Source organism: Parasteatoda tepidariorum, chromosome 3 (assembly GCF_043381705.1).
Source record: "Parasteatoda tepidariorum isolate YZ-2023 chromosome 3, CAS_Ptep_4.0, whole genome shotgun sequence".
NCBI lineage: Eukaryota > Metazoa > Arthropoda > Arachnida > Araneae > Theridiidae > Parasteatoda > Parasteatoda tepidariorum.
This window is the reverse complement of record NC_092206.1, coordinates 8,404,889-8,416,349: the sequence shown is the minus strand read 5'-3', so window position 1 is coordinate 8,416,349 and position 11,461 is coordinate 8,404,889. Positions and strand designations below refer to the sequence as shown.

The window sequence follows — 11,461 nt, the reverse complement described above, 5'->3', positions numbered from 1 at the left end:
TATATATATATAAAATTTTTTTTTTGCAGAAAGCTTGTGTGACCGCGAGTGATCTGTCGTAAGTATACATTTTCAAAATTGTTTTTAAGTTTCTACTATGAAATTCGAATACTTTTAGTATGATACAGTTTACCTATATTCAGGTATTCAATTAAAAAAAATTTATTTTTGACGCTTAAATTCCAAAGCATAATTTGTAAATCACGTATTAAATACGAACGACTATAAAAACTTCTTAACTCGTAGAAGTAGGAATTATGATATTTAGTTTAGTTAATTTCAAGCTGTGATTTTTATCATTAAGTAGAAAATATTATTTCACCTCCAAAAAAAAAATTGTTTCGAACAGGACTGAAACACTAAAAAATATTCGAAACTTCAGCGTAGAGCTGAAATATTCGAAAAATTATTATAATTGAAATATTCAAAATATTGTTTTAAATAATCAGTGAAATAATTAATTAGGAGAGCTCATAATTCTTCTATTCATAGTTCTATTGCGCTAAAGATAAGTTATTCATAGAAATTCGTTCTTTTTTTTTCAACATTATTTCCAAATAGCTTTTACATGAAATTTATTATTTCTTTCAAAGCTGCGCCACTCTTGTTCATATATATTTTGAAAACCTGGAAATAACGACGTTTACTTACATGCCTAGATTTGAAGTAAGTTTTAGCTTCATTACATTTACAACTTTTTCATTTCATAAAAATGAATAAGAAACTTTTTAGTTTAAATATTTATTCAAAAATTTTTGGTGTTCATGAAAAAAATTTCTTATGAGATTCTACCATATAATATTTTCCTAAAAAATATTCTAAGCAAAACTTTAAAAAAAATCTTTCTTTAAATGAATAAATGTATGTATGGCTAAAAAAATTAAACTTAAACTTAATTTTTTTTCCACTATTTTTCTTGAAAATCCATTATACACACAATTGTGTGTATAGTGGATTTTCAGAAAATGTTCCTATAAATTTATACTACTTTGGGTACTTACGTATTGTTACGCATTTCAAGAACTTCTACTAGATAAGATAACAGCACATTGCTCAGAAAGGTCTTGTTGCCATAATGGAAATTGCATTCGCTTCTGAACAATTTCAAAATGTGGCTTATCATTATATTTTCGGACTCATCAATTATGTTTTTAACAACTCAGGACTAATTGCATTTTTTTTTGTTTCATAGCCGATCGGAATCTTAAGTTTCATAGGAGGATATGTAGGTCTATGGCTGGGCATATCTTTCTTGACGGTCTACGACTTCCTTGAAACTAGACTCTTCCACCTTGTCTCGGTCATCAAAAAGAAAACACGGATGAGGAAAGTTTCAGCCGATCCACGCACCGATCGTTACAGCGTCAGAACTAATAGCAATCTCGCCTCAAAGGACTCCAAACCAAAGCATTCCTTGAAGATACCATCCAAACTACTATCACCAGTTTACGTAACCAATCATCGTGGGCAAAAACTTCAGCACACGTGATTCACAATAAAGGGCCATTCTCTCTGTATGTGTAAAAGAAAAAACGCTTATGTCAATTCGGATTGGTGAGTTTGACGCATGATTGCGACGAACTTTTCGCATACAGTGTGAACTGTTCCTAACTCACTGCTTTGCCAACCGATTGTTCTAATATAAATTTTAGTAGTTGACTGTCTACGAAATTTTCTTTTTTAAGCTTGTATAATTTCAATAAAATTATGGTTAATCGAATATTTTGTTTTTCTCTCTTCTTTAAATCCTAGGTAATTAAACTTAACCTATACATTTTGAACCCCATCCGGCAGACAAGGCAGCTCCTGGATCAAGTATTTAGACAAATTTGCCTCCGTAGAGGACTTTTTGATGGAACTAACCCGTATTTGCGTTACACGGAGAGGAAAACCACGAAAACCTCCCACGGTTAGCCTGATGGTAAGGGGATTCCTGATTTTCTGAGTCACAACGACTCGGCCCGATTAATAATACAAAAATTGTTTCTTATAAAAAATAATTTCATTGAGATAATGATAAACGTTTAGATGGAATCCTATTACACCCAAGAAATCTGAAAAACATTTTCGTGGTTTTCCTTTGCGTGTAACGCAAAATTTTACAATTTTAATTTCAATTTAATCATGGTTAAAACAAGTTATTTTTATTATATTTATAGATATTGTTACACCGATAATTAAATTGCTTTGATTTTTGGTTTGAGTTAAAAATTACAAAAAATAAGAGGAACATCTTGTTATATTCACAGAGATGATTGGCTGTCTATCAAAGACGCTAAAAAATGATTCATTATATAAAAAAAATTCATTGCGATTACTGAGCATTTGCATTTAGCTGGAATTCTTTAAATGTCAAGCAATCTGAAAGATATTTTCGTGGTTTCCATTTACATGTAACGAAAAATATGATTGTTTCCTTTAAAAAAAACATCCATAAAGGCAGCAATGCCTAAATATTTACATAAATTATGAGTTATTTTATCTTTCTTCCTTGTTAAAACGAAACAAAATGAAGAGCATTTGAATGATTGCAATTCATTAGCAGGGTAGATAGCCATTTGCGGATATTAAAAAATGATTAAGCAGATCGGAAATTGATAGATGCTCCATACAATTAAATTCATAATAAAAGCTACGAATAATTATTTTGATGAAAAAGATTTTTATTTTTGATTCTCAAAAAAATTTAGAATTTAAATTAAATAATTAAATTAAACAAACTTAAAAAATTTTAGAGTTTATAAATTGATTTTAATGAATAACACTTACACACAATGCTTAGGTACGGCGGGGATGTCAGAAAATAATCTACTTAAAGATCCGAGCACCACTTTTTGTGCGTAAAACCGGTCTGGCAATAGCGTGTTGCTTTTCAAAATCCCCCCCGGGAAAAGTGAAATGTCCTTATCCTCTAAGTTAGTCCCTCAGCCGCGATGGCTCAGGGGATAGAGCGTTCGCCTTCCAATGACGTGAACCCGGGTTCCATCCCGGCGATGGCTGGTCGATACGAATTCTGCATCCAACTTGCCCCGACCACAGTGTTGACGTGAAATATCCTTAGTGGTAGACGGATCATGGGTTATAGTCCCCTTGCCGTCAGGCTAACCGTGGGAAGTTCTTGTGGTCTTCCTCTCCAAGTAACGCAAATGTGGGTTAGCTCCATCAAAAAATCCTCCACGAAGGCAAATTTCTCCCAATACTCGATCCAGGAGTTCCCCTGTCCTCCGGATTGGGTTCAAAATTACAAGGCTACGGAGTTGAACATTAATAGTCGTAAGCCCATGAAATTGGGTCGGCTGCTCAACGACGGTTATAAATTAAAATATATTAGTCCCTAGAGGCCAAGATAGCCTGGTTAGTAGGACACTGGGCCCATGTCCAAGAATTCGTGGATTCGATCTCCGCGGCCAAAGTAAATGGTGACTGATGCACGTTAAATCTGTCTAGTCGCAAAGTCTCTCATGTTTCCATATCAAATCAATACCTCTGGGGGTACTGATCCAGAAGTTTCCTTGTCTTCTGGATTGGTTCAAAATGACAAGACTGCTGAGTTAAATATTGATAGTTATAAACTCAAAAAATGGTTCTGCTGTTCAACGATGGTTATAAAATAAGATCAAGTTTATAGAGCTGTGGTGACTCCGGGGATAGAGCAGTCGCCTCTCGATGAGATGATCCGAGTTCGAATCTCAGCGATGGCAGGTCGATATGAATTCCGCACCCAGCTTGCACCGACCATTTTGTTGATGTAAAATATCCTCAGTGGTAAAAGCGAGATTCGGCGAGGGGACTGTCTATATTCAGGGGTGATTGGGACACAAATTGAAAAAATTTAGAAGTTTTACGTGCAAAAATTCGATATCAATTTATATACCAAACATGCTTCATATTTAACATCATTTTTTGAACTAGCATTTACAATAAAATTTCTTACTAATAAAGAATATCACACATTTATGGTAATTTAATTCAAGGAAAAACTTACTTCTTACAAGAATCTGCGATATTGCACTTTAAAAACTCTTGAATATGTATCGCGATATTGGATTTTAAGAATCATAATATTGGATTTCAAAATCTCTTAAATATGAATTGCGATATTGGATTTTAACACTAGGTTTACGGGATGCGCCATTTTGACGAATTTCGAATTTTATAAGGAAAATTACAAAACTCGTAGGCATTTTTATTTTATCTCTTATAATGACATTTATCCATTGATCGAGGTAAATATATATTGAAGTTTATTTTCTTCAAAAGCGTTGAAATATTGAAATTCTCTTTGTGGTATACCCTATCTCTATGGATATGAGTCAATTTGACGCGATCGTAATTTAGACAAAATTTTGAGTAAACACGCAAACATCACATCAATAATAAATAGGAATGTACCGACAGTTCTTCGATCCGTTATCCGATATCGTTATCTCAAATGGAACAAGCGATAAACAACTGTTGCCGATAAGCAATAATAGAAAGAATAAACGCGGAACGTCAACTGATGTCAGAGTGCGAAAAGATTTTGAATGTTGTAGTTGCTTAGTTCGAGTATTGAAAAATAAAATACTATAATATTTTTTGAATTATTAATATTATTGTGAACCTCAATTTTATACTATTTTGGCAAAAAGCCCTTCTTTATTATCTGAATATGTCTAGAACAAGAAATGATATTTTACAAAACATAGTCAGTATTTGTGAGGAGTATTCTGGCTCTGAAGAAGATGAAAATGAAGTGATTCAAAACGAGGAGGGAATCGAGATTTTGGAATCTGATGAAAGTATGCAAGCACGGGAATCATCATCAGACAGTGAAAAAGGAAATCCTCAGAAATTAGGTCTTCGCAGAAAAAGGATGTGTATCCTATCCAATTCTGAGAATGAGACAAGTATTACGGGATCATCCCAGAATTCGGATGCATTCTGTGATACAGAAATCGCAGCAGATGGAACAACTTGGAATAAATTGAAAATGGCCGGTTCTAGTGGTCGACATCCTATCCACAAAATCTTCAAAGACATCGCTGGGCCTACTGGTCAGGCAAAACGAAATCACCCACCATCTAGTACTTCGGGAGAACGCAAGACTTGCCAAATTGGCTTTTGTAAAAGAAACAGGAGCAATAACACCTGCAAAATATGTGAAAAGGTTGTTTGCGGAAAGTGTACAAAGAAAATTGAATATTTGTGTAAAAGATGCGCGAAATAAATATATAATATTGAAATATTGTGTAATAAAATTAGTGAATAATAAAAACTTTCCATAAATATATATATCTCATATTTTCATTTTTTTTCCGTATAGTATTTAATTACATTGTTTTCTAAGCGCTGTTATATGTATTCGAACATGCGTCAAATAGACGCGTGTTCTTATGGAGATAGGTATGGAAGAAACGTCCGTAAACCTAGAGTTAAAAACGCGAAAATACAAATTTAGATGAGGGATTTTAAATCGCTTAAATACAAATCGAGATACTTGATTTTTAAATCACCAGAATAAGAATTGTAATGTACAATTTTTAAATAGCATGAATACGAATCGCAACTTTTAAATTGGGTAAATAAGTAAATCGACACTTGATATTAAAATCGAGTGAATAAAAAATCACGATATTAGCAGATTCCGGCGCAGTTCCAAATATTCATTTGGTAAAAATCCGTCAAACAAAAAGAATTAAATTGGCAGAAGAATCACGTGTCTGCAAACGTCTCATTGACGGAATATATAGATCAATTTCGAAATTTCATAGAATTAAGTTTTTGATAAGCGGAAAAATCACACTCTGCTTCTAGTTATTAAACCCATGAGAATGATACAAAAAATCCGGAATTCCAGGCTACACTCGGAATACAATCTCTCCTGTATAAGCCGTAATGGCTCAGGGGAAAGAGTGCTTACCTTCCAATGAGGTGAACCAGGTTCGAACCCCAGCGATGGCTGATCGATACGAATTCCGCATCTGGTTCGCAATGAGCTGGCGTAGAATATCCTCAGTGGTAGATGGAACATGCGCTTCGTATATATCGTATCTACCTACCTATCTTATTAAACCCAGGAGAATGATACGAAAAACCCAGAGTTCAGGGTGCACCCAAGATACAGTCACTAATGTTCCAATGAATTTAAACACTAAAATTTAATAAATTGCAATGAATTTAATAAATTTTAATGTTTATTTTCTTCATCTTTTTACACATACTTAAACTCCCATATACTTGTTTGGTACTCGAAAGTACAACTTTCTAAATTCAGTTTCCCATCTCGTGCTTCTAAGCACATCAGACCCCGTAACTCCCTATAATATTAACCTATACATTTCAAACTCCGCTCAAAATTAGAGTTTAATATATCAAACAATTGCACCGAAGCTTTTTTTTTATAGACTAATTAGAGGGGCCACAATGAGCCAAAATAAGTTTTGTTTACTAACCGGGAGAAGGTGTTTTAAGCTAAATATTCGTAGAGTAGGAATGTGAAGCATGGCGTAGTTGGTATAACTGTGGGGCATTGTAGATTTGTTGTCCCGGGGCCATGGGTTCGAAACCCTGAAAGGGTCGACACTCAAATTTTTTTTCTTTTTTTTATATTATTTTTTTAAATATATTTTTTGATATTTTAACGTGAATTAAGTGTTCTGTATATTAAAAAAACTATTTTTTCATCGGGAAATAGCGAATAATAGCTAATAAACGGAAAAATTTCGGATAATTTTAATTAATTTATTTATTTTAATTTATATTTATTTTTTAACTTCTTTTCAATATTTTAAAGCGAATAAAGTATTCTATATGTGAAAAGAATTATTTTTTTTTTGTGAAGGAGCGAATAATGACTGAAAAAGGGACAAAAGTCGTATCAGGAGGCGCGCACACATCACACCCCGTAACTCCCTATAATATTAAATAATATTAACCTATAAATTTCAAACTCCGCCCAAAATTGGAATTTAATATATCGAACAATTGCACCGAAGCTTTTTTTTATAGACTAATTAGTGGGGCCACAAAGGGCCAAAATAAGTTTTGTTTACTAACCGCGGGAGGAGGTGTTTTAAGCTAAACATTCGCAGGGTAGGAATGTGAAGCTTGGCGCAGTTGGTATAGCTGTGTGGCGTTGTAGATTTGTTGTCCCGGGGCCATGGGTTCGAAATCCTGAGAGGACCGACACACAATTTTTTTCTTTTTTTTATATAATTTTTTTAAATAAATTTTTTGATATTTTAACGTGAATCAAATGTTCTGTATATTAAAAAAACTATTTTTTCTTCCGGAAATAGCGAATAATAGCTAATAAACGGAAAAATTTCGGATAATTTTCATTTATTTATTTATTTTAATTTATATATTTTTTTAAAACTTCTTTTCAATATTTTAAAGCGAATGAAGTATTCTATATGTGAAAAGAATTATTTTTCATTGAGAAGGAGCGAATAATGACAAAAAAAGGGACAAAAGTCGTATCAGGAGGCGCGCACTTATCACACCTCGTAACTCCCTATAGTATTAACCTATAAAGTTCAAACTCCGCCCAAAATTAGAGTTTAATGTATCGAATAATTGTAAAGAAGGATTTTTTTATAGACCAATTAGTGGGTCCACAATGAGCCAAAATAAGTTTTGTTTACTAACCAGGAGGAGGTGTTTTAAGCTTAACATTCGCAGGGTAGGAATGTGAAGCATGGCGCAGTTGGTATAGCTGTGTGGCATTGTAGATTTGTTGTCCCGGGGCCATGGGTTCGAAATCCTGAGAGGGCCGACATTCAATTTTTTTCTTTCTTTTTTATAATTTTTTAAATATATTTTTTGATATTTTAACGTGAATCAAGTGTTCTGTATATAAAAAAAACTATTTTTTCTTCGGGAAATAGCGAATAATAGCTAATAAACGGATAAATTTCGGATAATTTTCATTTATTTATTTATTTTAATTTATATATATTTTTTAAACTTCTTTTCAATATTTTAAAGCGAATAAAGTATTCTATATGAGAAAAGAATTATTTTTCATTGTGAAGGAGCGAATAATGACAAAAAAAGGGACAAAAGTCGTATCAGGAGGCGCGCACACATCACACCCCGTAACTCCCTATAATATTAACCTATAAAGTTCAAACTCCGCCCAAAATTAGACTTTAATATATCGAACAATTGAACTGAAGCATTTTTTATAGACTAATTAGTGGGGCCAGAAAGGGCCAAAATAAGTTTTGTTTACTAACCGGGAGGATGTGTTTTAAGCTAAATATTCGCGGGGCAGGCATGTGAAGTGTGGCGCAGTTGGTAAAGCTGTGTGGCAAGTAGGATTTGTACTCCCGGAGGCCATGGGAACGAGACTCTGCGAGGGTCGACTTTCGTACTTTTTTAAATTTTTTTTAATATTTTTTTTTAAAATATTTTTTTCTGTATCTTAAAGAGAATAATGTGTTCTGTATACAAAAATATCTATTTTTTCTTTGGGAAAAAACGAATAATAGTTAATAAAGGGAAAAATTTCGGATAATTTTTATTTATTTATTTATTTAAATTTATATTATTTTTTTAACTTCTTTCCAACATTTTAAAGCGAATGAAGTGTTCTATATGTGAAAAGAATAATTTTTCTTTGTTAAACAGCGAATAATGGCTGAAAAAGGGACATGAGTCATGTCTGGAGGCACGCACATATCACACCCCTTAACTTCCTATAATATTAACCTATCATTTTCAAACTCTGCCCGAAATTAGAGTTTAATGTATCGATTAATTGTAAAGAAGGATTTTTTTATAGACCTATTAGTGGGTTCACAATGAGCCAAAATAAGTTTTGTTTACTAACCGGGAGGAGGTGTTTTAAGCTAAACATTCGCGGGGTAGGAATGTGAAGCATGGCGCAGTTGGAATAGCTGTGTGGCATTGTAGATTTGTTGTCCCGGGGCCTTGGGTTCGAAACCCTGAGAGGGTCGGCACTCAAATTTTTTTTCTTTTTTTTATATAATTAAAGTTTAATATATCGAACAATTGCACAGAAGCTTTTTTTAATAGACTAATTAGTGGGGCCACAAAGGGTCAAAATAAGTTTTGTTTACTAACCGGGAGGAGGTGTTTTAAGCTAAATATTCGCAGGGTAGGAATGTGAAGCATGGCGCAGTTGGTATAGCTGTGTGGCATTGTAGATTTGTTGTCCCGGGGCCATGAGTTCGAAATCCTGAGAGGGCCGACACTCAATTTTTTTCTTTTTTTATATATAATTTTTTTAAATACAGAGATCTCTCATTTATGCACCACCTCTTTTATGCACCTTTTTCATTTATACGACGATTTTTATAGGTCCCAGAACATTAGATAAGAAAATAATGATAAACATCCTTCGTTTATGCGTCGCTCTAAATATAAATTTTTCACTTATGCACCGAAATTTAAAGCTAACATTTTAATTTTTTTATCCTTTAAGTATTTTTTTTCTTTAAAAAAAAGGTTTTAAAATAAAAATGAAGCAAATAAACAATCCTTATTACAGATAAAAAGAAATATGCAGTTAGATCCTATTGAATTTTCTTCCCCCTATGACCGTCTCATTTTTGCTGTTTCTGGAAAGACATTCTTTCTACAATTTAAGGACACCTGGAATATGAAAGAGACCGCTATCAGTTACTTGCAGTCAGATGGGCATCATGAGTAAATAAAAGGAGGTGGTCCTTTTTGGTAACAGTAGTAATCGAACAACTTATTGAGCAGCATATTATGACGTCAAGTACTTTTCTTAGAAATTTATCATGTGATGTTTCATCCCCTCTCAAANTTAACTTTCTATATGTGAAAAGAATTATTTTTTTTATTGAAGGAGCGAATAATGACTGAAAAAGGGACAAAAGTCGTATCAGGAGGAGCGCACACATCACACCCCGTAACTCCCTCTAATATTAACCTATAAATTTCAAACTCCGCCCTAAATTACAGTTTAATATATCGAACAATTGTACCGAAGCATTTATTTATAGACTAATTAGTGAGCCCACAAAGGGCCAAAATAAGTTTTGTTTACTAATCGGGAGGAGGTGTTTTAAGCCAAATATTCGCAGGATTGGCATGAGAAGCGTGGCGCAGTTGGTAAAGTGGTGTGGTAAGTTAGATTTGTAGTCCCGGAAGCCCTGGGTACGAAACACTGCGAGGGTCGACTTTCAAACTAGTATTCTAATTTTTTTCAATATTATTTTTTCAATATATTTTTCTGTATTTTAAAGGGAATAATGTGTTCTGTATACAAAAATATCTATTTTTTCTTTGGAAAATAGCGATTAATAGCAAATAAACAGAAAAATTTCGGCTAATTTTAACTTAATAAATTATTTTATTTTATACTTTTTTTTAAACTTCTTTTTCAATATTTTAAAGCGAATAAAGTATTTTATACGCGAAAAGAATTATTTTTCTTTGTTAAAGAGCGAATGATGACTGAAAAAGGGACAAAAGTCGTATCAGAAGGCACGCGCACATCTCACCCCGTAACTCCCTATAATATTAACCTATAAATTTCAAACTCCGCGCAAAATTAGAGTTTAATATATCGAATAATTGTACCGAAGCATTTTTTTATAGACTAATTAGTGGGCCCACAAAGAGCCAAAATAAGTTTTGTTTACTAACCGGGAGGAGGTGTCTTAAGCCAAATATTCGCAGGCTTGGCATGTGAAGCGTCGCGCACTTGGTAAAACTGTGTGGCAAGTTAGACTTGTTTTCCCGAGTGCCATGGGTTCTAAACCCTGCGAGGGTAGACATTCAAATTTTTTCTTTTTTTTTTATATTATTTTTTTAAATATATTTTTTGATATTTTAACGTGAATCAAGTGTTCTGCATGTAAAAAAAACTTTTCTTTCTTTGGGAATAGCGAATAAATTTCGGATAATTTTTATTATTATTTTTTTTAATTTATATTATTTTTTTAACTTCTTTTCAGTATTTTAAAGTGAATAAAGTATTGTATGTGTGAAAAGAACTATTTTTATCTGTTAAAGAGCGATAATGGCTGAAAAAGGGACAGAAGTCTTATCAGGAGGCACGCGCACATCACACTCCGTAACTCCTTATAATATTAACCTATAAATTTCATACTCCGCACAAATTTAGATTTTAATGTATCGAACAATTGTACCGAAGGATTTTTTTATAGACCAATTAGTGGGCCCTCAATGGGCCAAAATAAGTTTTGTTTACAAACCGGGAGGTGTTTTAAGCCAAATATTCGCAGGGTTGGCATGTGAAGCGTGGTGCAGCTGGTAAAGCTGTCGGCAAGCTAGATTTGCAATCGCGGAGGCCCTGGGTACGAAACCCTGTGTGGGTCGACTTTCAAACTTTTTTTATTATTTTTTTAACATATTTTTCGGTATTTTAAAGTGAATAATGTTTTCTGTATAAAAAAATATCTATTTTTCTTTGCGAAATAGCGAATAATAGCTAACAAACGGTAAAATTTCGGCAAAT

At 33.2% G+C, this 11,461-nt stretch overlaps 1 protein-coding gene across 1 annotated transcript in view; it reads left to right on the top strand.

The window, feature by feature from the left end:
- The window catches only part of LOC122271159 (degenerin mec-4), a 7,752-nt gene extending 6,032 nt beyond the window's left edge, over positions 1–1,720 (top strand). The window contains exons 5-7 of the mRNA XM_043051473.2: positions 30–58; positions 594–666; positions 1,193–1,720. Coding sequence (XP_042907407.1) covers positions 30–58; positions 594–666; positions 1,193–1,489 — 399 coding nt within the window. The 3' untranslated portion in view covers positions 1,490–1,720. The remainder of the gene's footprint in view (positions 1–29; positions 59–593; positions 667–1,192) is intronic.
- Positions 1,721–11,461: the final 9,741 nt, after the last annotated feature.